Source organism: Nymphalis io, chromosome 29 (genome assembly GCF_905147045.1).
Source record: "Nymphalis io chromosome 29, ilAglIoxx1.1, whole genome shotgun sequence".
Lineage (NCBI taxonomy): Eukaryota > Metazoa > Arthropoda > Insecta > Lepidoptera > Nymphalidae > Nymphalis > Nymphalis io.
Window position 1 is genome coordinate 6,282,702 of NC_065916.1, and position 26,665 is coordinate 6,309,366.

A 26,665-nucleotide genomic window follows, 5' to 3' on the forward strand; every position below is an offset into this window, starting at 1 on the left:
GTTGAAATATGTATGTGATATATAAATTGTAATCATAACAAATTAGATTTTGTAATTGTTGTGTTGAATATTTCAATATTTTGTTTGTACTTTATCTTTCGCAATAAAAAAAAAAAACAAATATTATGATGTTTTATTCCATCGTATAAATTCACACAACGATCTCATTCGTATTGTGTTTTGTTTTGTTTAAATTCTTTATAATTTGATCTCAGATTTCTTATCTGTGGACAACTTAATAATTTAATCTATGACTATATTTTTAAATGTGACAACTATATATTTTTAATACCTACGAAAAAATAATTTTAAATGAATTTATTTACTTTCGTAATTTAAAAATCAATAACTTATTTTAAAAATGAAACATCAAAAGGAAAATTATTTTAAATCAAAATTTGTTTTACTAAATTCACAAGAGGAATCCCAGAAAATTATTTGGTCTTGCAGTGATTCGAGTGATTATGAGAATTCACACAATGAAATTAACGTAAAAGCGATTAAAAGAAAAAGGAAACGAGTGAAAGGTAAAAAGAAAATCTATAATAATATTTCTAATCTTGACGTAACATATGTTGATGTTACATTAGACAAAAATAATGAAAATGTTCAAGAATTACGAGATCATTCGAACATTGAATATGTTCCAAATATATTGAAAGTTGGTTGTACATCACCAATTTTGAAGTCGCAGCAATATTTGGCGCCATTAAAAACGAAAAAGTCGACTGTAAATTGTCTTAGTCCTAGTGAACATAAAGAAAAACAATCGACTAGTCCCGTATTGGTACTTAAGTATAACACGCCAAAGTTTTCACCGAAAGTTAGAAAAAAATTGTTCTCTAATAATGGAAATACTAATCATGGTTCATGTAGTGAGAATAGAAGTTTGTCCCCAGTATTAAATTCCATAGAAAATAGGCTAAGGAAATATAGTGAATACCAAAACAAAACCGTAAATGAAAATTCCAATCAAAACAAAAATACTTGCCAAATAAATATATTCACACAAAACAAAGAAGAACACAAATGTGACTCTAGCATTACCAAAGTAACACATATTTACAAATATGAAGAAATTCCATTAAAATATCAAGAACAACAAATCTATAACAATATTAATTTAGACGAAACATTAACGGATAAAACGAAAAAAGTTGTATTGGTAGAAAAAGTCAAATCATATTTCGATAGTTATTTCAGCCCCACAGCAAACTCTCAACATTCTATAAGTGAATATGAATCAAAGAGTAGTCCGATAAGTAATGATGATATTGAAATCATTAGTTCATTGCCTGAAACCAAGTGTACTCAATCTTTAATATCTGACAATAGATCTTCTTCAGATAGCTTCAAATATTTTGACAAGAATCCACAAACAGCAAAGAAGGTTAAATATAAAAAGGATGGATTGGCATATCGTCTTAGTGCATTAATAAAAAAACAAAACGCAAGCACATCTCTATGGTATCATGAAAGATTTTTGGCGGCAAATTCAAATTTTGTTCTCCCACAGGAACAATTCATGGCTCTTAGAATACAAGCAGTTAGTTTTAAGTGTAACTGTTTTTTACTCAAAGCACTTAATGTAAATGATGAAAATTGCCTTATTCTTATAAATAATTTGTATGCCAAAAATAATATAATTGAGGAGAATTGTGTTCTTAAAATCTACAAACCATATAAAATTATAGAATTTGAAGATTTTAAATTGATTATAAATGTGTGTAAATATGAATGTGTAATATTTAAAAACTAATGTCCAAATAAAAATTTATTTCTGTTGACAGTATTTATTTTAAACCTAATGTTATATTTTGACAATGGTTATGATAATGGTTTGGTGGTGTGTCTCGACACTTATGTGTCTAAAAATGAAAATAAAATCATTGTAATAAAATTGGTTGTATTTTATCACACAAACTTTTTAACTCAAAAAGTAATAGTAATAAAAAAAAAAAATTCAATGAATTGGTAAAATATGGTTTACCTTTTATTTAACAGTAAAGTTTGTCACTTTGACCACCAGGTCACAGATTGAATACAAATAAATTTTTAATAAAAAATAACTATCTTTTAACTATTAATTTAAACTATTTCAGATGAATGAAGTATATCTGTAACTTTTATTCACTTTTTATTTGTGTATAAAAGCATTGGTTACTCGGACTTGTGTCTTATGAATAATACTATATCTAAAATAAACATATTTTATGTAAGACGATGATATAATTTTTATTTAAGTGGCAACATAATTGCCATAGAAACGAATTATTAGCAAGTACTGCTTACTGGGAAGATTTTTTTTTTTTTAATTTAGGTAACAAAAGTGAAAATTATTTTGGAAAAGTATAAATAATTGTTCATTTAAAAAATATATTTTTCTTCAATAAAAATAGAATGAAAAACCTTTTTTTTATGTAGACACAAATCCGACAACAAGGAAATAAGCGGTCGTGTAATGTTAAAACGTTTATATAAGTATCCAATTTATCTGATAATATGAAAATAGATATAAAACATATTTTTATTTGCACATTTAATATTATTACGTTAAAATATTTGCATCAAAAAAATTATTCACAAACACATAAATATCCAAAAATCTCCCCCAAATTGCAGGAAAGAAAAGCTCGAAAACTTGCAACACTGATGAAAATATTTCAGTGAGAACATCGCTTCGAGCTTTTAGTCAATATTTTCGGACTTCGCATTACATTATAACGTAAACCGATCTATTTCCGTAATAGTACAGTGATAAATTATATCGAAACGAGAAATTTTGAAGAAATTACGTTAGTTATAATTAAGAAGTATTGTTTAAATATACACAACTGTGAACCAGTATTGATTAGCCGATCCTTCTAATAACACTGGCAGGTAAGTAATAGATTTTTTCTTTTTAGAATGACATAAAACAATAACATACCGTTCAGGACTTAATAAAATAAAAAAGGACTTAATAATATATATTTATATATATATGGTCTTAATATTTTTATAAAAATAGCAACCCGTCCAATTTACACGGTTCCTATTAGGGTTTTACCGCATAATAATTTTTCATTATCTATGAATAAAAATTACAGCGAAATAATCAATATCAATCAATATCGAACCAAGGCTGCGTTCGGAAATAAGGCCGACAATTATCTCCGATTACATATAATACGTTGAAAAATAAGATGTACATGAAAAAATATAAAAGATATACACATATACACATCTATACCCGCTCTGAAACTAGCTTATTTGAATGTGAAAGTTGCATATAAATCTTAGTCCTAGCTAAGGGCGAAAAAAATTCTACCGCAACAAATTCTAGCTCGTACATTTGATTTAATTGCTTAAACATGTTTTCAAGCACTCAATTATTTTATTGTAATATTAATTATGTATATTATAAAGTAACTGCCCGTAAAAGTTCCACTGCTGGACAAAGTCTCTTCTCCTTTTGAAGGGAAGGCTTGAAAGCTTTTTTCACCATGCTCTTGCAGGCTTCAGACGTATTTTTAATATTTGATAAAAAAAACTAAATCACATTTATTTTATGCAAAACTAAATAACTATGATTATAAATATTTATTATCATATAGTATAATAGTCATTTGCAATTATATTTATAATAATAATAATGTCCTCCAGACCGATATCGGCCACGGCGGTCAAGAGAGATTAGCCAGCTACGCAGGAGATATTATAGTGCACAAGTGTGTGCGCAAACACAGGTGCACTCTCTATTCTCTAACTCTCATAATCCGATGGGACTGCAATCCGACACGAACGGAAAGAGCTCAGGCGCAGGACCTTTACGTGCTTTCCGAGGCACGGGAGTGTACACACTTCCAGACTCCAGGCTCCTACTGAGAATTTTCTGACAGATAAACCCAATATTGTTTTATTGGCCCGATCTGGAAATTGAACCCAGGACCTCCGGGTCTGCGGGTTTTTTTTTCTCGCAGTGGAAACCTTCAGAAAGGTGGGATTCTTACCCACTAAAATCACTGCGATGGCCGTCCTCGGCACGGATCGGAGAGGCTGCGGGATCGTGTTGATATAATGCATCCGCGGCCTCTTCCGTACATCAAGTCACTTTTTTTTTCTCACAGTGGAAACCTTCAGAAGGTACCGGGCCCTATTGTTATGGAACCGGGTTATGTAGGATTCTTACCCACTAAAACCACTGCGTTGGTCGTCCTCTGCACGAATCGGAGAGGCAGCGGGATCGTGTTGATATAACGCATCCGCGGCCTCTCCCGTGCTTTGCTCCACTCGTGGCTCGACATCGAGTCACTAGACCAACGAGGCAGTAAAACAAACATGCCTTTTTAAATATATATTTTTTAAAATTTATTTGTCGACTAGTAAAACCCGCGGCTTCGTCAGCATGGAAATCGATTTGTGACGAAAATCCGATTCAATATCTGCCATTTTAACGTACATAATGTGTATTTGAGTTATACATATATAATTTTTTAAATTATTAGGCAGCATGCTTGTCTAAAATAACAAAAAAATGTTTGTTTTGTGTTTGGTAGCTCGCGAAAAGCTATATAAACTTAAAAAGAGGCAGTTTAGTAGCACAAAAAGACTATTTAATTATATTTATTTGTATATTTTTATATAGAGTAGCCTATATATATACCTAAGCCTACGATAATGGACAACGAAGACACGTACGTGAACTTTAAGTTGCTATAACTTTTGATAAGCTCAATCGATTTTGATGAAATAAAGACTAAACGATATCTTGGAACAGTTCTTATTAGCATTTGTAATTTTCAGCTGCTTAGAAGATTACACCTGACAACCAGACAGAAATTAAAAAATATTGTTTGGTTTGGATAACTCGAAAGTAACCATTTTAACTTAAAACGAGTTATTTTAAAATTCTTCTTCTTCTTCGTCATGACACTTTTTACCCAGTGGCCACCTTGTGTCACGAGCCTTCGCCATAGGTCTCAATTAGTGGTGGGCCTGGTGCACTCATCCATAGGACAGCCAATAGTTTATTTTTATTTGGTCGGTCCATCGCATGGGCGTTCTTCCACGTGATCTGGTGCCATCCACCTTGCCTTGAATGACAAGGCGCTCTATGGATTCATTTCCTTGCCGGGAGTCGTGTCCAAAAAATGTTAATATGCGCTTTCAAACCACCGAAAGACGCTGTTTGATGCCGAGTTCTTGAAAAATGGAGATATTGGTGAGAAATTCGGTCCACGAAACTCGTAGCATTCGTCTCCAGCACCACATGTCCAGAGCATCGATCTTCTTTTTTTCGACCTGACGCAAAATCCACGTCTCCACAGCGTATGGGGAAAAAAAAAGGAATTTTAAAATTACAGACATATAATTTAATTTTATTTATATCTAATAGATATATGTAGAAATATATTAACATTTAATATAATCATCTTTAATATATTAAAGCTAGATAGGATAAAATATTCGATAATCCGATATAGACAGGCTGGGTTTGATTACAATTAAATAACCGTTTGTTATTTAGCTATGTTAAAATATTATCGTTATAATAATATTGTGACATTTTAATAATCTGTTTGTAGCAATATGGCGGTGTAATAACGAAATATTCAACGCAACCTTATCATAACAATCACACGGTACCGAATATATTATACCTTGGTAATTAATTTTTTAATTTATTAACATAACCGCGTGAATCCTGTGAAACCGTACCATGTGCTTGTAATAAAGCCAGTGTTACCAACGTCAAAGATTGCTTACATCGTAATAGGGACGTAATATTATCGTATTCGAGTGAAAAATATCGATCAACGCCATTTGCAATTTAAAGCGCGATAAATTATGTCAATGCGAAACCAACATTTTGATTTAAAACTGTGATGTATGTCATTCTTGTTGCTATAGATAATTAATAATCTTCCATTAACCATTAATTTTTTAACGTTCAATTAGATTAAATACAATATGTAACATCATCTGATAGTTTCTACAGTAAATTCTGGTTTCTAATTGCTTTTTATACTCGTCGCCATTAAGATGTTTGTGGATAATAAAAAAACACGTCCATTTCCTAGCTAGTTTATTCAAGAGAGACAGTTGTCTATGACAACCCGAATAACATGTATAACAGAGAGTCTTATCCATAGCAACACGAATGATATACATAAGGTCTAGTCGAATGTTCTTCCCTTTTTTACAAATCGTTTCCCAAGACATATGTTCCCAAAACATAAAATGAAACAATGACTTACATTCCGCTGATTAAGCATTTACTTCTATTGTCTTCATGCTTTGAGCTAACATAACTCCCTTGTGTAGTTATTGGCTCACTCACCGTTCAAAACTACAAATAATGTAAATATGACTATATTGCTGTTTGTCGTGTACGTCATTTATACAAGTTTATATTTAAAAATAAAGAGTAACTACTATGTTTCTTGTTCTCTCTTCTCGATAGAATCGAACCGGTAGTAGCGCTTGACGACTCATATTCGATGTATATATTTTGTTTATTTATTTATTTTGATCTCCAAAAAGGATGCACACTTACGAATACATTATACATCGTGGAGTAATGTTTTAAATTTTTTTACTGTTTCATTTGATTCGACCCCTAACTGTGACATCAATTCCATCGCGCACAAAGAAATTTGGCAACTCCTTTCTTTGTCGCACTTCCAAAAAATTGTAAGGCATCTTGCGGGCCAGCGAGGCGGGAGCGTCTAGTGCAGAATATTCTTCCCAACTGTACTGGCCGTCATCGCGTTTGGACTCTACTACCACTTACCATCAGGTGGAGCAGACTCTTCCCGACAGAAATAAAAAATAAAAAAGACGGTAGAGTAAGTGATAAGTGGGCAGACGTATACTTGCACGAAGCCCTACCACCAAGTGATACAAGCACAGATAATAAAACAATACTTTGATTTTAAACAGACGAAAAAAAAATTAAGGTCAACAAGTTCGCGTGTTTCTGTTTATAATTATAGTCTTGTAGTGGTTCAGTTCAGTGTTGTTCCGTCACTAACTAATTAACTCGCTTCATTTTTCACCCGTGAAATGTTGACAACCGACTTGTAATATACTATTTTGATGCGTGTTCTTGTAATGTTATAATTATTATGGTTAATATTGTATCACTTTCTGACATTACACGACCATTTTCTGCGGTGACGTGATCGTTTCATACCCAAGCAAGGTGTGCTATCATCCATGAATTCCCAAATTGCTTAACCTGTTGTTTTTAATTTAGCAACAAAGGCAGGATGACGAAGAGGAGGATATGTGTATTATTAATAATGATGATGACCATTTTAGCCACGGTGACAAATCTCAAGAGAGGTTAACCTCGTACCAACCGCGCAGGATATATTATAGTGCACAAGTGTGTGCGCAAACACAGGTGCACTCTCTTTTTCCTAGCTCTCATATCCGATGGGACAGCAATCCGACATGACCGGAAAGAGTTCAGGAAGGAAGACTTTACGTGCTTACGGCTTTAGTGTCGCCCATGAGCTATTGCCGGTCTTCCAGAACTAGTAAATCAATAATAAATAAAAGTGACAACCTATAAGTATCCCACTGCTAAGACCTTTCATTTTTGAGAACTTGAGATTTGGAGCTTACTACACCACTCTGCTGTGATGCGGGATGGTGGATACTGGATATACAGATATCATGCACATGCACGTTTCCTCACAATGTGTTCCTACACCGCAATAGATGAATTATAAATACAAAATAAGCATATTCAAATTAAGTGGTGCTTGCCAAGGTTTGAATTCGGAGTCATCAGTTGAGTTTCACATCTTCTATCTACTGGCTCTGAAGCTTAAAGAATATATAAATGACGTCATAGTTAATATTATATATCGTTTAATTATTAATTCTTCTAGGTCACGTGGTATATAAAATAATCGATACTACTAAGTAATGTCACTTGAAGGCAACTTTATGGCAGTCATACAATATCGTCAGCTCATCGTGTGTGTATATATATATATAAAACAAAATTTCTTAAATAATCCCGCGGGTAGTGAGTTTTATAAAAATCTCGAATTGATATTTTTAAAAATAGAACACGTACAAATTTAAGTTAGTTACTCAATTACTCTTAAACATCCAAATGACATCATAATTCGTGACAATGATTATTAATTAATTACATTTGTCTTTGATTTTTTTTTCGCTGGAAAAACGCGTTTTCCCCACTTGAAGAGGGGTGGGGTATGTGAGACTCGCCGGCGCTGAGCATGCGCCGGAATACGCACTAAGAAACCAGCGCTACCCACACCGCCTTTTCAAGGGGCGTCACGGGACCGCATGCGCATACTACCGTGACGTTTTCAATTTGTCTTGCGTAATCATTGTTTTTTTTTTTTTAATTTTTAGCTAGTGTTACTAACTGGTTGATTTTGTTTGTTGTTTATTATTTGTTTTAGTCCTTAGTTGAAACTTGATTGTTTTATGTGTTATTTTATTGGTAACAGCCTGTGAATGTCCCACTGCTGGGCTAAGACACCCCCCCTTTTTGAAGAGAATGTTTTGGAGCTTATTCCACCACGCTGCTCCAAATGCGGTTTGGTGGAATACACATATGACAGAATTTCAGTGAAAACCGATTTCGAGCACGTTGGTCATCATTAAGACAGCGAACTGCGTGCGCAATTTTGTGTGCACTCTCTATTCCCTTCAGTAACAGCCTCTGAATGTCCCACTGCTGGACTAAGATATCCTCCCCTTTTTTTGTTGAGAAAGTTTGGAGCTTATCACACCACGCTGCACCAATGCTGGTTGGTTGATACACATCTGGATGAAATTAGACAGATGCAGGTTTCCTTCCCCGTAAAGCACGAGGTGAATTATATTCACAAATTAAGCACATGCAAATTCAGTGGTGCTTGCCTGGGTTTGAGTCCACAATCATCGGTTTATTATTTCTTGTATAAATTGTACTGTTTATTTCCCGAAAAATTAAATAAATATATAAATTACTTTTCCGAGCAACAACAAAATTGCGGTTTGAAATTATCGAGCGTCTTTTTTCTTTATAAAGCGTTTGTATGGGTAAAGGAATCCCGTAACTATATATAAATTTAAATAACAATTGTCACGTTTTCTATTACGAGATAGCTCGAGTTAGAAAACTTTATTTTATTTCTGTTTTTGTTTTTTATTTAAATATTTCTTATTTCTGTATTTTTTTTTATTTATATATTTTGTTACCTCTTTTTGTAACTGTGTTTGCGAATGGTGTGTTCTTCTGCTCGGTGAAGGAAAACCTCCATACGTCGGCTGGAATTCTTCCATATGTCCAACAATTGGAATAACGTGGTGATGCAAGTTCAAAACCTTCATCTTAAGGAAAGACAATTGATAGGAGAGGGGGTCAGGTGTTAGGTACCCTGTACGTCAAGTCGGTATAAGCTATCATTATTCCAAAATTCATTAAAATCCGTTCTGTAGTTTTTGCGTGAAATAAACAAAGATCCCTCCATCCTCACAAACGTGTTCATTATTATAATATATTTGATGCCTTATTATATTATTTTTTCTCCCATATATTTTTTTTTAATGAACTAATTAATAAGAAAATATTAATCAACAGAAAATTACACTTCTGACGTTGTCTGACTTGGTATCTAGTGTAAACTAGTTTATTTCGGTTTTATGTGTGTTACTGTGTGATTTATCTGTATATATCCTTAAGGCCTAATATTAATAATTAATTTATTTTTCAGTTTTAAGAGATGGCAATACTAAGGCTGAATACAAACATTGTCTTTGGCACCATCCTCCTATTATCCTGGATATCTGTCGGTGAGTTTTTTAAATTCCGTCCCATTGAATTATGAGCATGGTAATTGCTATGGGAAATGGTAAACTTAGCGCAAGTTCTGTGCTCGTGCACTGAACGATCACCTGCGCCTGTCTAATTCTTGTAATTGGTGACCGACCATAATTCTTTCTTTTACTTTTTTCAGCGCACTGCATCGATTGTTTCAAATGTGTATCAATGAACGGACGATTCCCAGCTTGCGATGACCCCTTCCATAACAATCACTCCCTAAACATGCTCGAGTCCCCCTGCATGGGGGGCAGAAAGGGTAGGGATGGATTATTCCCAGCCACCTCATGTATTAAGATAGCTGGTGTTTTTGGTAAGTAAATCAATTAAAATGACATTAATCTGTACTAATAAGTAAGGGGACGAGTTTTTGTAATTCCCTGTAAATGTAATTGAAAAACCTACTAAAACAATACACATGAAACATACCAGTAAAAAGCTTATTTATAATTTTTATATATATTCATGTTAAGTATGATCATATGTCGGGTTATTCGGGAATAATCTGCGTTAACTGCACACACTTGTGCACAATAATGTCCTGCACAGTTGGCTAGTCATTTGATATTGGCCGCCGTGGCCTAAGTCGTTCAGCAGGATATCAATTATATTTTTTATTTCCGTTTGACAATTCCGCAAAGCCAATGAGCAACTATATTTACAGATGATACTGGCGAGACGATAACCGTGAGAGGCTGTGGTCTCGACTCTGGTACTGCCACCACCGACACTGAGATAATACGTATGTCTCACTGCGGTAGATTTTATTATAATGACAGGTAAGTGTTGCCACTTATTAAAAATAAATAAAAATATAGCGTGCATACATGTTACAAAAGTAAAACCTTTTTACGTTGAAATCGGTTCTGTTAAGAGTTACGTATAAATTATGAAATGTATAATCGAAAAAAAAAAACACAATACACATATATAACCAAATACGACAGGAGGACGCATAAATAAACAACAGTGGCATTAAATTGACGCAGTATCATTGATTTATAATTGTCTATGGTTATGAATGGTGTTCATTATGGAATCTTGAAAATGACGTTTTGAATGTCGGTATATTTTTATATACACTGCACCTTATATATTATACATTAAATATACTCAGGTTGATTCTGAATAATCGAAAAAAATGGTGTATAGACCTTAAATATATAGACAAGGTTGAAATTAAATGTAAGCATATACTTTTTCAGATATGTCCACGGCTGTCTCCAAAGTTGCAACGACGCGGACGCTTGCAACACATCGCACAGAAAGTCTGTTCCAGTGACATTTCTAACGTCATACGTCATCACGGTGTTGCTATCACATGCCGTGACGAGCTAACATATATTATAAATTAAAAAATACACTTTAGAGCAGCTTGGCTTTGTAATTTTTGTAATTTTACATGCTAAGTAGGATAATAAATATATATATTACAAATAGCATATATTTTACTCAACGGTCATAATGAGTCACGTTCACATTGATGATTTTAATATTAAATGGCGTACCTTTATAAAACAAACTTGACTAAATATGAATAATCCGTTGAGAGGTTTCCTTAAAGACTTTGGCGTCTTATCGTGCAAGACAACGACGATAAAATAACCAAAACTAGCTTACACTACACATTTCACATCAACACTCACCAGAGGGAGCAACCCTAATCCGACGAATAGAGCTTTCAAACCAGCCACGTCCTGAGCCGTAATACGCAACCCGAAATGGCTCTAATATCTAGGCGAAGAACATGCCAGAAGTTTCAACAGCAATTATAAAATCAGAAAGAAAATGGCGAAGTTAACATTTTCTTCTACGATAACAGAAACATCAACAACAACAATTGTCAGTTTGATTCAGAATTATTTTTGACTAAATCGTTTTTTAGAGAAGCACCCCTTGCTTGCTTCAGACACCCTTATTTATTAGGTCTATATTATATTACATAATTAAACTTTTAAAATAATCAACTAATTGGTACGCCCATGGGGACAGGATCATGCGATTTCCTCGCCGCTACGTGACCTTAGACTTTGCAATATTTTAAAAATAAATCAATAAAGTTAATAGATAGAACCACTCATAATATTTCATCACAAGTCGAAAAGTAATATTGATTTTGTTGTATACTTTCTGCAAACTAAACGCAAATGAGAAATGAAATATCGCTATTCCTTTCTCGCGTATAATGTCAATAAAGATAATAAATATTTCAATCAAATAAAGTCCGATCCACTGAGATACTCGTAATGCCAGACTACAGTAGAACAAAACTTAAAAAGTTGAGTTACATTTTATTATTGGTTAGTAAATAAGTGATAATTTTTTCTTTTATCGTCGATTTAATCACGAACGCAATTCTGTTTATTTACTCGTATTAAGTTGTCAAGTAGTTAACTACATTTAAAGTTATTGCAACATGCATTTCATTGTACCCAACAATGAATTTAATAAAAAGTTGCAAGATAAAATATAGAGTGAAGCTGAACAAGCAGGTTAGAAAATTTTCTTTCTTTTTTTTTCGAAGTTCGTGGGCGTGGCTATTACTAGTGACGTTTGGCCAGGCAAATGCACAAATTTCAACGTCCATCTTGTGCGAACTAAAAAGTAAAGAGCTTAATTACTAAATAAGTCTACACTTACTAAAAATGAAGTTATAAAATTAAATAAAAAACTTACTACTTAAGTAGTCAACTTAATACGTGTAAATCAGACTTTAGTTTAAAAGTTGGGCATACCATTGGCACAATCTTATGCATCAATTTATGCAGTTACTATGAAATTATTTATATTAACTGTATTCAACTTTGGTAAAGTATAAGTAAATATAAATATTGTTTACGATGATTTATAATTAACATATATTGGTAACGGTTTAATTAAAATAGTCTATATATATCTACATATAAATCGGTACATTTTTACTTAGATTTATTCAGGTCTTATATTTCTTATTTATGACTTTTGATACTGCAGCTTAAAATGTCACCTCGACTTACAAAATGTTTTGTATAATAATAATAAAAAAATTGAATTGGTCGAAAAATGACATTGTTATGCCTCATTTTTTTAGTTTAAATATTTAAAATATATTTGTTTTGTTTATTACTAATGTTTTCACAGTTATCTAATCAGAGTTGAATTGTATTTGATATTTTTTAATTATATGTATACGTTTGTCAGTAATTATATAGAAAAAATATTTAAAAAAGCTGTTGTTTATGAATTATAAAATTGTTGTTTACGGTTTTAAATAAAAATGTTGTTCAAAGGTTATATATAACGTTAAAACGGTTGTATCTTCTTCTTTCGAATATTAAGTTATGAAATCAGAACTTATGGCACAAATTACGCATTGCTTTTTTTTAATAATACTTAAGCTTATAATTTTTTTTATAGTCTCGATATAAAATAATTTAATATTTATAAAAGCAGTCACTAGTCACAGAGTATTAATTTTTTTAATTAATTTCGAAAAAGTGTTTCGAGGGAAATTAACCACAAAATTCACTCAAAAATAACGAACGATCATGACTCGTATTATACTGTATTTAAAAATATAAATGTCAAATTAACACAGACAATATATATTTTTTGTTTGTAAAATTAACGTTCAACACAATTTATTAAAATATTAAACACGATAATCACGTATATTATGATGTATGTAAGTACATAATATTTGTACATTTCGATATAATCCTATAATTGTGTAGTCTATTCAAATTTTATTTTAATTATTTGTCACATTCATGTTTAGTGTAAATAGTTGTGAAAATATACACAACAAAATATAATATCTAGTTGTTTTATTAAGAACCACTATATTTCTACAATCTGTAAACAAAACAACTCGTTTTGAGAATATGCGTGATGCGTTCCGAGCCTTGTACAACTAAATCCAGACATTGTTTATTACATTTTTTATATTTCAACATGGCTAATCAATCTAAATCAATGGTGGATTTACTCTATGCCACATACCCCCTATGTGCCCGGGGCTACCCATTTTTTTATTTGATTTTTCTAATTAGAAACTTGAAGTTCTCTAAAACTCATAATTAGGTACCAACTTTTAATTAACTATAAATAATTACCAATATAGTACGCGTTTTTACTTAAATTTAAGGGTGGAATTGTTTTGTGCCCAACAATTTATTATTTTTTTATTTTGTCTTAACACGTTATCAGTCCCCATACAAGAGTCCCGAAACACGCTATATGCCCATGTGTGATCATATATTTTTTGGCCATTATTCGATGTCCACCTATCGACTGATGCATAAATATAACAAAATATAGGTCGTTGACCCTGGATATGCCTGGGCGCTACACGGACATATGAATTAAAATTACCTCTTACTTTACGTTCAAGATTTTTTACTGACGTTAAAGTGTTTCCTTTTTTTCTGGATATTTGTAGTTTTGGAATGTCAAGAACAATAACAGACGAAGTTATAAGAAGAATCTTAAAAGATTCTAATGGTGAAGACGAGATACAGTTACAGCCCGAACTTTGCACACCGATCAAGTGAAATAAGCTCTTTCCGCTTTCAGAAGATCATCGCAATCACATACAGAGTCCTCTAGGCAGAATTAGCAGGGGTGTCAGAATTACCAGGGCAACATCAGGAAGATTGCCTCGTTTGAATTCAAGTACGCTATTGAGAAACGCACATTTTCGGGAGTCTTTAGCCGTGGACATATGTTTACGGTGCGGCACCGGCCACCGTCGCCGTCGCGCCGCAGCAACCATCTTTCCAATAGTTTTCGAGTTCAATTTTTCTTTATTCCTCTTGTCGTCGAAAGATAGAAAAATATTTCGTCAGATATATTTCCGTAGTTCACCAATAAAACTTTATTTATTTTCTACTGGTTTTTTTTATTTTACTTTTTCTATTTGTTAGGTCCTTGGCTACAAGTCCACAGAGAAAACAACGATTTTGACAAGTCCTTGGTCCGAAAGCCCGTGGAGTAACACAGATCTCGTGTGCCTCATAGCGTACACAAACTCGGCAGAATCGCATCCTGTGTACCACATACATTGATATTTAAAAAAAAACTTACGAGTGGTGGAGGTTTGGGCATGCTCGTCTGGGTACCACCCTCTCATCAGATATTCTACCGCAAAACAGCAGTACTTGTTATTGTTATGTTCCGGTTTGAAGGGTGAGTGAGCCAGTGTATTAAAGGCACAAGGATATAACACCTCAGTTCCCAAGGTTGGTGGCGCATTGGCGATGTAAGCGATCGTTAACATTTCTTACATTGACCACTTACCATCAGGCGGCCCATATGATCGTCCGCCTTCCTATTCTATAAAAAAAAAAACCTTTTTTTAATATATCAATGACCACACACGGTACAGCAGACTGTTAACGTGTTAAATAATCAATATATTACATAACAATTCAGTTTTACATTTTTATAAGACAGAGCGAAATAAAACACAACATTAAAAGAATATTTATTTCTTTACTAAAATAAGATCACAACTTTTTAATACTCAATTCTGTCGAAGGCTGAACATTTTCTTATTCAAATCATTCGGACCTTATACTGAGCCCATATTAGGAAATATTATAAATGCATTCACATCATAGGGCTTAGTACATAATATAAATGCATTCGGTTCGAGTCGAAACGATTTTTATCGCCACTTATATACTTATCTGATGATATTTATATTACATTCCAACGACAAGAGTAACGATAAACAAACCATAGATTTACACATTCCATACGATTTTTTAATAGCTCTGTTGTTTTATGCAATACAAGCAATTCTCCATTTATATGTCTTAATTCATATTGACGAGCTGGTTGGCGTGGTTGGTAGATATTATATATATATATATATATATATATATATATATATATATATATATATAATGTTTGCAATGAACAAATAATAAATAAATGTGCTATCGAATTGGAGGGCGAATTGTTATTATATATTATACATATATTCAAAATAAATAAATAAACCTTTGCGGGATAATTTTTTTGGTTATCGCCGTTTTCATTCGAGCGACTTTTCATCTGCGACATTTATAATATAACGCTACTACCTATGGGGGTTGAAATTGCAGAACAACCATACACAACCAGTGCCTGCCCTGGCCCTTGATCAGGGTGGAGTGAGATCGTCTTTCAGCGCCCTCTGGTCGGCGCTTTCACTTCACGTGAATAGCATTTTAGTAAATGTTATATAAACAATAATTATCAACTTTCATTACAAACACTAGGAATAGATTCGACGCTAGCCTAGCCGATTTAAGCAATCAGATTTAGTTTTTAAAAAGGTTTGTAGATCTATGAAATAGAGGCAATCTAGGGAATTATCAGCGTCACACTACGGATTTTATTTTGCAATGGAAATTGTTTTCATTGGCTTTTTGGCGCCCCTTACCACCTGGCGCCTCTGGCTACCACTCCTACCGCTCTCCCCCCCCCCCCGGGCCAGCGCTGTACACAACAATAATACATTACAATGTTACTAATTTTATAATTTACTCGAATAAGCAAAATAGAATATTTTTACTAACATACATCTTAGATATTGAAGTATTTATAAAAGCGATTTTGATTGTGTTTTCAATGTTTCATAGTTCAAATATCCGACTAAGGAACTTACATAAATACATAACACGCATTAGATATTGTATTAGAAATATATAACTTTATATTATATTACGAAAATAGTTTTTAATGAATCTAACATTAAAGTTTTTTTTTCTGTTACACCCGATATACTAATGGGGGCCTTCCAAAACACTACAATCATTCGAATCATATTATCCCTAACAAATTAATTAAGGATAAATTTAAACAACCTCCGAGATAACAATCTCCGTTTTGTGAGGCCCCCGGGGGCCGAGGGTATCGAAATCTATTTAAAATATGTCTTTAAAATATTTAGTTATTTAAAATGCTTAATGGAAGAAGTGAAAAAATAGGCCCCCGAAAATTCTAAAAAAGGGGGCCGAAATCTTTTTAGAATTCATTTTGTTTCATTGTAATAGTCTTCATTCTCGATATACATAACTTGACATCCATCCGGGTGTCAAGTGTCGAATGTACGAGGCATGTACCTGAAAAGAGTTAATATATAATTAGGAGATTCCGTGATCCCTACAAAAGAAAATAAAAACAATAGACGCACGGTAATTTTGAAAACCGCCATTTTGTTGATAGAAAACTAAAGTAATTAATTAATTATTGACGCGACTTGTGATTTGTTGAATGTGTTCAAATGATATTTGGATTTTTAAGAGTTATTGAGTGAGTCATTTTGAACAATTTATATAATTTTGTGTTCTATTTTAAAAATATCAATCCGATGTTTTTATTAAATCAGTTTAGTACTGATGCTTAGCAGCATTTAGCGCATTGGCCGTTAACGAGTTAAACTACAAATTCAAATTTATTTACCCAATAACTACAGGGGGCCCCGTAACTTTCATACGGTTGATACGGCGGTAGCTACGCCCCTAAATAGTAGTACAGCTTTGTTTAAGTCTGGGTAGGTAACACCCACTCATCAGATATTCTACCGCCAGACAATAATACTTGGTATTGTTGTATTAAGTTTAAAAGGTGAGTGAGCCAGTGTAATTACAGGCACAAGGGACAGAAAACGTAGTCCCCAAGTTTGGTGGCGCATTGGCGATGTAAGGAACGGTTAAAATTTCTCTCATCACCAGTGGCTACGGGCGGCGGTGACCATTTACTAGCAGGTGGCTCGTCTGCCTGTCTTTTTTATTATGCAAAAAAAAAACAATTATTCTTGTGTTTATCACGCATTGCAGTTAATTCATGCGAATTTTTTAAATTTTTCTTTCAAGTTTTGAAAATTTGACTCTGGCAACACTGATCAATAAACGAATCGAAATCATCTCCGAAACAATTTAAAAAAAAACTGATCCAAATCTCACCGAACACTGAAATCGTGTATCCTGAAAACGGCGTAGTGTTCGTTCTTAAACACCGGGTAGAAATGATCCACCGACTCAGTGAGCAGAGTGTGGCAGAGCTTGGGGTTCGATTTCAAGGCCGGCGCTTCAACATCCCATATGTCTTCAAACGAACAGCGTTTCCTGAATAAAATAAACAATTATTATATTATAAATATTCACAAAACTTTCGTCCGCGTGTGAGGGAAAGGAGTCGGGTGTCAGGTACCCTAATGCTTTTTCTGTACCGCCAAAAACGTTACAAAGTTAAATCGTGAAAGCGTAACAAACAAACAAACAAACAAACTCACTTTCGCATATGTAATATTAGTAACAGAATTCCAGTGATTTGATAGGACTCTGTGCAAAGTCGTCTGGGTAGGTACCACCCACTCATCAGATATTCTACCGCCAAAGAGCAATACTTGATATTGTTGCGTTACGGTTTGAATGGTTAGTGAGCCAGTGTAACTAAACACACAAGGGACATAATATCTTAGTTACATCGGCGGCAATGACTCAATGGCATTCAGCCTACCTGATACGATTTAAATATATATATATATATATATATATATATATATATATATATATATATAACATACATACCTGCTCCTCCCGTAGCAGTATTTTGTTTCAACAATGAGATACGTCGCTCGATACTTGTTGAGTTCTTGATATAAATCATTCAGCGAGAACTTTCCGTACACTTTGTACACTGAATACGCTCGCTGTCTGAAATACATTGAATTATATGAGTACCGAGGTCTTCACGAGAATTTATGTGTAAATTAAAAATCTTACGATGACGTCATCTCGAAATCTTACGCGCACTCGTTTCACGCTCGAAATCTCTGTTAGCTACCGCGTACCGAGCGCTTAAATGTTTACAAATCAGTATAGTAACAATCCCTCTAGGAATTAGAGACTAAACTTTGGTGCGTCACGGTAATATACGCAGGCGATCCCGTGACGAAAAGCCCCCCCCCCCCCACCCCCCAAAGAGATGGAGTAGGCCGCTCACACACCGCTAGTTGTCTAGTTGGTATTACGGCGCATTAATTCCAGCAAGAAAATAAGTACGAGCACCGTTGAATTTTCATGTGCTTGAAGTGTTTATCTCATGATCGGCGGTGAAGGAAAACATCGTGAGGATGATGAGAAACCTGCATATATCTAATAAAGATCCACATGTATATCCATCCACCAACCCGAATTGGAGCAGCATGGTGGACAACGCTTCAAGCCTTCTCCAAAGAAATAAACAAATGATTGGACTAGACGAATATGATACGTACCTAGCTTCCAAATGTTCGTAATGCGGGTGAGTGACTATAGGTCGCCTGGTCGACAACATCACAGTGGCTGAAATCGGCATCGAACCCGCGAACGCGCCAGTGCCGGCCTCTTTCGATATCCAGAGTAACAACTCCTCCTGTGGGTAGTCATTAAACTCTCCTGAAAATGAAAAAAAAAATTGTATAATTTCAAAATTGTATAAAATTTTTATTTCCAACTATTTTAATTATTACGATTTCGGTCACAGGGGATATTACAGTGCTTGTTTTTATTGTACTTGACGGTATTGCTTTGTGCAAGACCTTCTGGGCAGGTACACTCCGCACATATACCCGTAAGAAGGATAGTGAGCCAGTGTAACTACAGGCACAAACGACTTAACATTTTAGATCTCGAAATCGGTGCATTGCCGTTGGCACACATATTTCTTACAATGCTAATGTCTATGAGCGATGGTGACCACTTACCACCACGTGGCTGGTATACCTAGCTATTTTAAATAAAAAAAAAATTGACACATTTATATGTATAATTTAATGATATCGTCCTTTATAAATCAAAAAACGATAATATTTTAACGTTAATTATTCGACACTTCAAAATTGAATCGTCCATTCTATCATGGAACTGTCAGAAACGTACTACGCAATCGAAAAAAAAAAAAAAAAAAACCATAAATATCCGGTGAAAGAGGACCAAAGTTTTATATAATTGCTTATATAATTCTACACTATATACATACCAATATGTGACATCTCCTTAGTTATATTCTTGGATAGTTCCGTCAAAACTGGCAAAATAACGATCGCCCACATAATCGGTATGTACTTAACGAAAGATTTTGGTATCCTGTAATATAATAATAATAAAATCATTTATTTCGACCACACAATAAATATTAAAAAGACAAAAATTATTACTATAATAATATATATTTTAAAGATTTTAAATATTATAAATTAGATTAAATTAATTCGTATTAAATTATAATACCAAATTAAATCAAAATAATATTTGAATTAAATCAAATCAATTCAAATTCAAACAAATACTGGTGGTAGGGCTTTGTGCAAGCTCGTCTGGGTAGGTACCACCCACTCATCAGATATTCTACCGCAAAACAGCAATACTTGATATTGTTGTGTTCCGGTTTGAAGGGTGAGTGAGCCAGTGTAATTACAGGCACAAGGGACATAAAATCTTAGTTCCCAAGGTTGGTGGCGCATTGGCTATAAGCGATGGTTGACATTTCTTACAATGCCAATGTCTAAGGGCGTTTGGTGACCACTTACCATCAGGTGGCCCATATGCTCGTCCACCTTCCTATTCTATAAAAAAAAAAAAAAAAAAATCAATCACATTAAATTATATTCAATTAGACAAACAAATAAAATAAAATTAGATTAAATTAAATTAAACTAAAAACGTCAGTGCCGAGAGTAACAAATGTTACGCTGACGTCATCTGACCCTCGAAGTACCAGTTAGCACATGGCGAGCGTTTCGATTATTACACATTAAAAATACTATCAAAATGGTTACAGTAATATAATAAAACGAAACATATCATAAATTTAAGTCCATATCGTCGCATCTGTATATATTAAATTCTATATTTAATATAATAATAATGTCCAGACCGTTTTCGGCCACGGCGGATATCTCAAGAGATTAGGCAACTGCGCAGGAGATATTATAGTGCACAAGTGTGTGTGCAAACACAAATGCACTCTCGGTTCCCTAACTCTCATAATCCGATGGTACGGCGATCCGACACGACCGGAAAGAGTTCAGGCAAAAAGGCACGGGAGTGTATACACTTCCAACTTCCAGACCCCGGGCTGCTACTGAGAATTTTTCTGACAGAGAAAACCCAATAACTTTTTATTGGCCCGACTCAGCCTGCGGCCTTACATCAAGCCACTAGACCAAGGCAGTTAGTATTATTATTATTATATTTAATATATTGTGAAAATTAAACTAAAGATGTCAATATATATTTTTTCATATTTTAAACATACAAATGTTGACTCTCAATTATATATAACTAGCTAACTGTCCCGGCTTCGCATGGGTGCCATAGAACATTAATGTGTTCTAGATGTAACGTTTTATATCGTAATACATATAACTCTACTGGTCTACGCGGCGCACGCCAGTAAAGCTCTCAGTCGGCTTGATATTTTCCGACATCTCCAACAATCGTCGTCATATTCACACCTAAACCTTTCTCACGAACAACTCAGTCCATTGGTGAAAACCGTATGAGATTCCGTTCGATAGTTTTTGAGTTTATCGCGGACAAACAGACAGGCAAAGCGGGACACTGTTTTAAAAATCTTTTATACTCCTTATTCCTGTATCCCTTAGTTTATATGACTGTGTTGTCATTATAAGTCGTTTCTCAAAAGTTATCAATATATAAACATAGTATACAGCTTATGTTCGCCCTGAGACTATGAATAATTATAAGAAATTTGCATTTAAATAAGATTAGTTGTTTTTGTATGTAAATAATCTATATAATTGTTGTGTTCCGGTTTGAAGGCTGAGTGAGCCAGTGTAATTACAGACAAAAATGGACATAACATCTTAGTTCCCGAATGTCTATGTTGGTGACCACTTACCATCAGGTGGATTTGGGCTCGACCGCCTTCCTATGCAATAAAGTATATATATATATAATAATATTATAATATAAAATAATATTATATAGTGTGTTGTTGCTTATTTTAAATGTCCCACTGCTGGGCTAAAGACGTCCTCTCGTTGTGAGGTTTGGAGCTTATTCCATCATGCTGCACCAATGCGTGTTTTAGGTCACATGTACCAGTTTTTCATGCAATACATGCAGTTACCCTCACGATGTTTCTTCACCGAAACACAGCACAAGAAAATTCTCTGTTGGTTGGTGTGAACCCATTTTTATTGATTTAGATTCACATGTCCTAACCGCTGAGCCGACGGCATTTTAGTATTCGCGTTATGATTTTTGTTTCACTATCCATCTATGCATAATTTATACAAATAAATAAATAAACAAACGAGTTAGTTAGGTATTTTACTTACATGTAATACTTTTTATTAAATATCAATGAAGACACCAGGCACATGTGCGTCGAGAACAATAACTTCAAACGCATCACGAGCACCGCCATAACGCCGTACACCATCATTTGGGATATATTATAGAATATGGCGGATTCGACTTGCAAATTCTTCAAATACAGCACTAACGGGTGTTCCGTCGGCTTCCCCTCATTTTTCGGCACAATTTCCGTATTGTTCTCAATGCCGCTGTCTTCGTCGTCATTCTTGTCGCCATGTTTCTTGTCCCTTTCGAATGCGTCCTCCGTCTCTTTCTTGCATTTCTCCCTCGCGGCGTATTGCCAGTAGTGCGTGACGTTCACACAGCTCACCAGAACGAATGGGATCAACAGGCTCCTCATCATATTTACGACAGAACTTATTTTAAGGAAATCGAAAACTTCCGAACATGTGTATATTAAAGTGTGGAATGTTTTATAATCTGTGAACTTCGAATAGAGTATGTCCCACACGTGGGAATCCTCCTCGACCTCCAGGTATTCGCTGAACAACTTCTTGAGATACCACGAGAGGTACACGACGAGCGATATCCTCAGGATAACGAGCCACGTTTCAACGAACAAGTCCAAGCGACTTTGAACCTTAATGCGTAAATAGCTCAAGAAGAGACAGTATATCGAGATAGTGATCAGGAATGTTGTATATAAAGAGCATTTTAGCATATCATTCCCTTGGAGGAGGAGCACCGCCGTATGCAGGCTGCAGAAGTGAGAATAGAGGATTAGGGAGAACGTTTTCAAATCGATAATTTTCAGCTGCTCCATCACAAAGAATATAGCCAGCTGTGTCAGGAATATGTACTGCGTGAACTGCCAGAACAGCAGGCATAGTATGTTGACGAAGAGCGTTACTATCTGCAACAATATTAATACAAATTTAATATACAGGTAGGAAATTCCTTGATCCATACAACAGCGCTGTTAAAAAAAAAGCGCGATAATTAAAAACCGCGATTTTGTTAGTTGACAGAAAGGTAAAATGAAATAAAATATGTTATTTTGTTTTTTAAGAGTAATTGAGTTGAGTTATTTACATCAATTTGTATGATTTGGTGTTCTATTTTTAAAAAGACCAATTCGAGGTTTTTATAATCAATTTCACTTCTAGATGCTAAATATATATATTCTTACGGACCTTAAGTGAAAATGACTTAAAAAAAAACATTATAATTGATAATAAACAAATAACAAACAACAATACCATTAATTAGTTTAAGCGCTAAAAGACAAATAATCTTTGACAACGTAATTGTAAGTTCGAATTCCCTAAAGTTCGCGCCAAAAGTAATATTCAACGTCTGTTACGGGCGATTTTTTTTATTTTTTATAAATTCCGACACAAGGAATTGATACATTCGGTCGAAGATAGTTAAGAATATTTTTTAAGAAGTTCTTTTTTTGTTTTAGTTTATAAAGTGATTTTTTTTAATTCGGTATATCTTTTATTTAAATTTTATTATTTTTAATATTAGCTGTTACTTAGTTACGTGGCAAGGCTCCGCTACACCGGGGGCCTTATCCACCCATCTACGCCGCTGCTTGTACAGCCAATAACATCTATAAATTAGCTTTAACAATATTACCTCCAGTTTTAATATCCGGTTTCTACTCGTCTCTCTGAGCCTGAGGGTCAAGAGCCAAGCCTGAAGGAGCAGTAGTGGCACAGCCAGATTTTCCCTCTCATTCGGCGCCCACTGTACACGAGTACACTCAGCGTGGTTCGTGAAGTATTGAACCACCGCTAGTAAACCACCCATGACACTTTGACTGTGAAAAAAATTGTATTTTTTAATTTTATTAGTATCTTGCTAACAAATCGTCCCGGCTTCGCACGGGTAGATAAGAAGGAATATGTATTTTGAATAGGATGTGCATTCTTAGCGAGCGTCTACGTCGGGAAAGGAGTAACTGCGATAAATTTCAAGTCAATCGTGCGGATAGTATAGGAGATCTCGTGTTGAGTTGTATTTCGCTTATATATAGATAAATTTAGTAGAGCCGAGGCCAGTCTTGAGTGAATCATAACCGAAGATTACGGGTTCAAACCCAGACAAGCCCCACTAAATTATCATGTTACAAGAAATGCTAACCCCCTACAAAAAAGCATACTTAGTATTGTTGAGTATCGGTTTGAAGGGTGAGTGAGTTAGTGTAACAGGCACAACGGAGACATCTTATGATTTGATGATCTTATGATTTTTATGATGGTAAGTGGTCACCAACGCCCATAGACATTAGCATTGTAAGAAATGTTAACATAGCTTACATCCCCAATGCGCCACCAACCTTGGGAAGTAAGATGTTAGGTCCCTTGTGCCTGTAACTGCACCGGCCCAGTCACCCTTCAAACCGGAACACAACTATACCAAGTATTGCGGTAGAATATCCGATGAGTGGATGATACCCACACAAGCTCTCATAAAGCCCTGCCACAAGTAACTTTACAATTTAATTCAATATGTAACATGACATTTTGTTTTATTTTATATTAATCCTTATTAATATTATAACAAAAAGATACAATACAAAAAAACTATTTTACAGCAAAAAACTGACTTATTTAATTAATAATTTACTGACTCATTTTATAATTGCAGAACTTTTGAAACGAATGACTCATAACTTACCTCAGCATAGTAGCATGTAGGAACAATGCAGCTACAGTGAGACCAGAAAGCCACCAAATCACTTCCAAGTAGAAGAAAACCGGTTGCCCTATACCAATACAACTTTCCACGGGACTATGACCTGGGCCCCTCTCAACCATGTGACATTCCTTATACTGGGTAGAGTTCAGCCAGGGCTCAAAATACCTATACATAGCTCCTATTACGACCTAAAAGAAATTTATTTCATATAAACTTCAACTAGTTTATTCATATTTTCATAAAGAACTTACGAAATTAACTCTAGCAATAGTATATGACATAGAATCAAAGACTAAAATAAATTGCTCAGATTTTTGTTTACAATAGGTAGGCAGATTATAATGGCCCACCTAATGGTCACCAATGTCCATTGTACCGTAACCGTAACAGCCTGTGAATGTCCCACTGCTGGGCTAAAGGCCTCCTCTCCTCTTTCTGAGAAGGTTTGGAGCTTATTCCACCACGCTGCTCCAATGCGGGTTGGTGGATATGGATGTGGATGGAGTCCATTGACATAAGCGTAATTAAATATCAACCATCCTTATCTGCTACCACCCTTGGGAAATTGTTATGTCCCTTGTGGCTGTGGTTATGCTGGCTCGTTCACTCTTCACAGAGGAAAACAATAATACTAAGTATTGCAGTTTTGTGGTAGAATATGTGCTGAGTGGATGACCTACCCAGAAAGAGCTTGAATAAAACCCTACCAGAAAATACAGTTCTGCATATACTTGGAGTTTTGATAGCAAATCTCCATAGTCACAGTGGCCGGAATCGGCCAAGAGTACATCATTATTTTAAACTCACCTCAGGTATAATATTAAATCTATTGATAGCGTTGACATCCTTCGGATATTCAACTAATCTGTCGAATATAATTTTATACATTCCAGCAAGGAACGGTCTCTCTTCAACTACAATTTTGTAATATGAGTAATAGAAGCCCATTTCTGTTCGAAAAGACATCTCTCGTTCCAGATCGGATAAATAGAGAAAATTTCTATCGTTTTCAAAGAGATGCGACACATATTTGTAGTGAATATAACCCAGAGAAAATGCTGTTAATGAAAAATTTTAATTTTAGGTTACATCTTATTATCTCAATTTTATTTTACATTTTAATATAATGCTTTATATATTATATAATTATGAAGACATACGTAGTATTTCGATTGTCATTTACTCAATTATTTAATTAAAATTATATATTTAGCTTAACACAAATAAAATTAATTCTTACCGAGGCCACTTATAAGTGTAAAAACTAAAAGTTTTCTGCCGAAAGATTTTCGGTCTTTCGTGTTATCTTGCACATCTTCAGGACTTGCCTCCATATTGGCCATTTACATTCTTTATTTAAAAATATATTGTTTTAATTTTTATTTCTGAATATCGGCTTATGTGAATTGGTAATAGCAGTAAATTAATAACTGGACCAGAATTAATATAAACAAACCAATCCTACATTCCGAACACAATGTTGACAGTTAACATTGACAGTTTAGAAAATTTCTAATACCAAAATGACAAAAATCAGAATAGGCTTTTTCTTAATTGCTTAGATTTATACATAATTTACTATTTTAGAATTACTATAGAAAATATAAGTAAATTATAAATGGCTTAACCTTAAACTAAATCGGTTCCCTATTAAAAATAAAACAAATAAAATATTATACTATTTAATATAATATTATACTATTAAAATATTAAACAAATATAATATACATATACAGGGGCGGATCTATTTAAGAGCTTTTTGAAATGCAGCCCAAGGCTGGCGTTGGTATAAAAGGCCCCTTTTTCCTAATTAAGGCAAAATGGA

General features: G+C 34.1%; 3 protein-coding genes across 5 annotated transcripts; 2 read left to right on the forward strand and 1 right to left on the reverse strand.

Annotated features, from left to right (window-relative positions):
• Window positions 1–313: 313 nt before the first annotated feature.
• On the forward strand, window positions 314–1,759 carry LOC126779391 (formin-J-like). Its single transcript, XM_050503314.1, has one exon. It carries the CDS (start codon window positions 362–364, stop codon window positions 1,757–1,759), a length of 1,398 nt encoding a protein of 465 aa, XP_050359271.1. The 5' UTR covers window positions 314–361.
• On the forward strand, window positions 507–12,134 carry LOC126779663 (uncharacterized). 3 transcript variants are annotated; one of them, XM_050503821.1, is made up of 5 exons: window positions 507–527; window positions 9,729–9,807; window positions 9,972–10,148; window positions 10,500–10,614; window positions 11,041–12,134. In XM_050503821.1, the coding sequence occupies exons 2-5, from the start codon at window positions 9,738–9,740 to the stop codon at window positions 11,171–11,173; spliced, it is 495 nt and encodes a 164-aa protein (XP_050359778.1). In that variant the 5' UTR covers window positions 507–527; window positions 9,729–9,737; the 3' UTR covers window positions 11,174–12,134. The 3 variants fall into 3 exon arrangements, with proteins under 3 accessions (XP_050359778.1, XP_050359776.1, XP_050359777.1); XM_050503819.1 differs by lacking the exon at window positions 507–527 and adding an exon at window positions 2,642–2,880; XM_050503820.1 differs by lacking the exon at window positions 507–527 and adding an exon at window positions 8,319–8,347.
• Window positions 12,135–15,737: 3,603 nt separating this feature from the next.
• Window positions 15,738–26,308, reverse strand: LOC126779467 (probable C-mannosyltransferase DPY19L1). Its single transcript, XM_050503460.1, has 10 exons — window positions 26,081–26,308; window positions 25,648–25,898; window positions 24,820–25,028; window positions 23,776–23,959; window positions 22,155–23,047; window positions 19,829–19,935; window positions 19,086–19,245; window positions 18,397–18,522; window positions 17,770–17,931; window positions 15,738–16,926 (listed from the first exon to the last, which is right to left on the reverse strand). The coding sequence occupies exons 1-10, from the start codon at window positions 26,181–26,183 to the stop codon at window positions 16,899–16,901; spliced, it is 2,223 nt and encodes a 740-aa protein (XP_050359417.1). The 5' UTR covers window positions 26,184–26,308; the 3' UTR covers window positions 15,738–16,898.
• Between the last annotated feature and the right edge of the window lie 357 nt (window positions 26,309–26,665).

Coding starts and splice junctions, on each gene's coding strand:
- LOC126779391 (XM_050503314.1), top strand. CDS start 362: ATGAAACATCAAAAGGAAAATTATTTTAAATCAAAATTTGTTTTACTA.
- LOC126779663 (XM_050503821.1), top strand. CDS start 9,738: ATGGCAATACTAAGGCTGAATACAAACATTGTCTTTGGCACCATCCTC. Junction 9,808..9,971: donor ATTATCCTGGATATCTGTCG/GTGAGTTTTTTA, acceptor TACTTTTTTCAG/CGCACTGCATCGATTGTTTC. Junction 10,615..11,040: donor AGATTTTATTATAATGACAG/GTAAGTGTTGCC, acceptor ATACTTTTTCAG/ATATGTCCACGGCTGTCTCC.
- LOC126779467 (XM_050503460.1), bottom strand. CDS start 26,183: ATGGCCAATATGGAGGCAAGTCCTGAAGATGTGCAAGATAACACGAAA. Junction 19,246..19,828: donor TAAGGAGATGTCACATATTG/GTATGTATATAG, acceptor TTTCATTTTCAG/GAGAGTTTAATGACTACCCA. Junction 17,932..18,396: donor TACTGCTACGGGAGGAGCAG/GTATGTATGTTA, acceptor TATTTTATTCAG/GAAACGCTGTTCGTTTGAAG.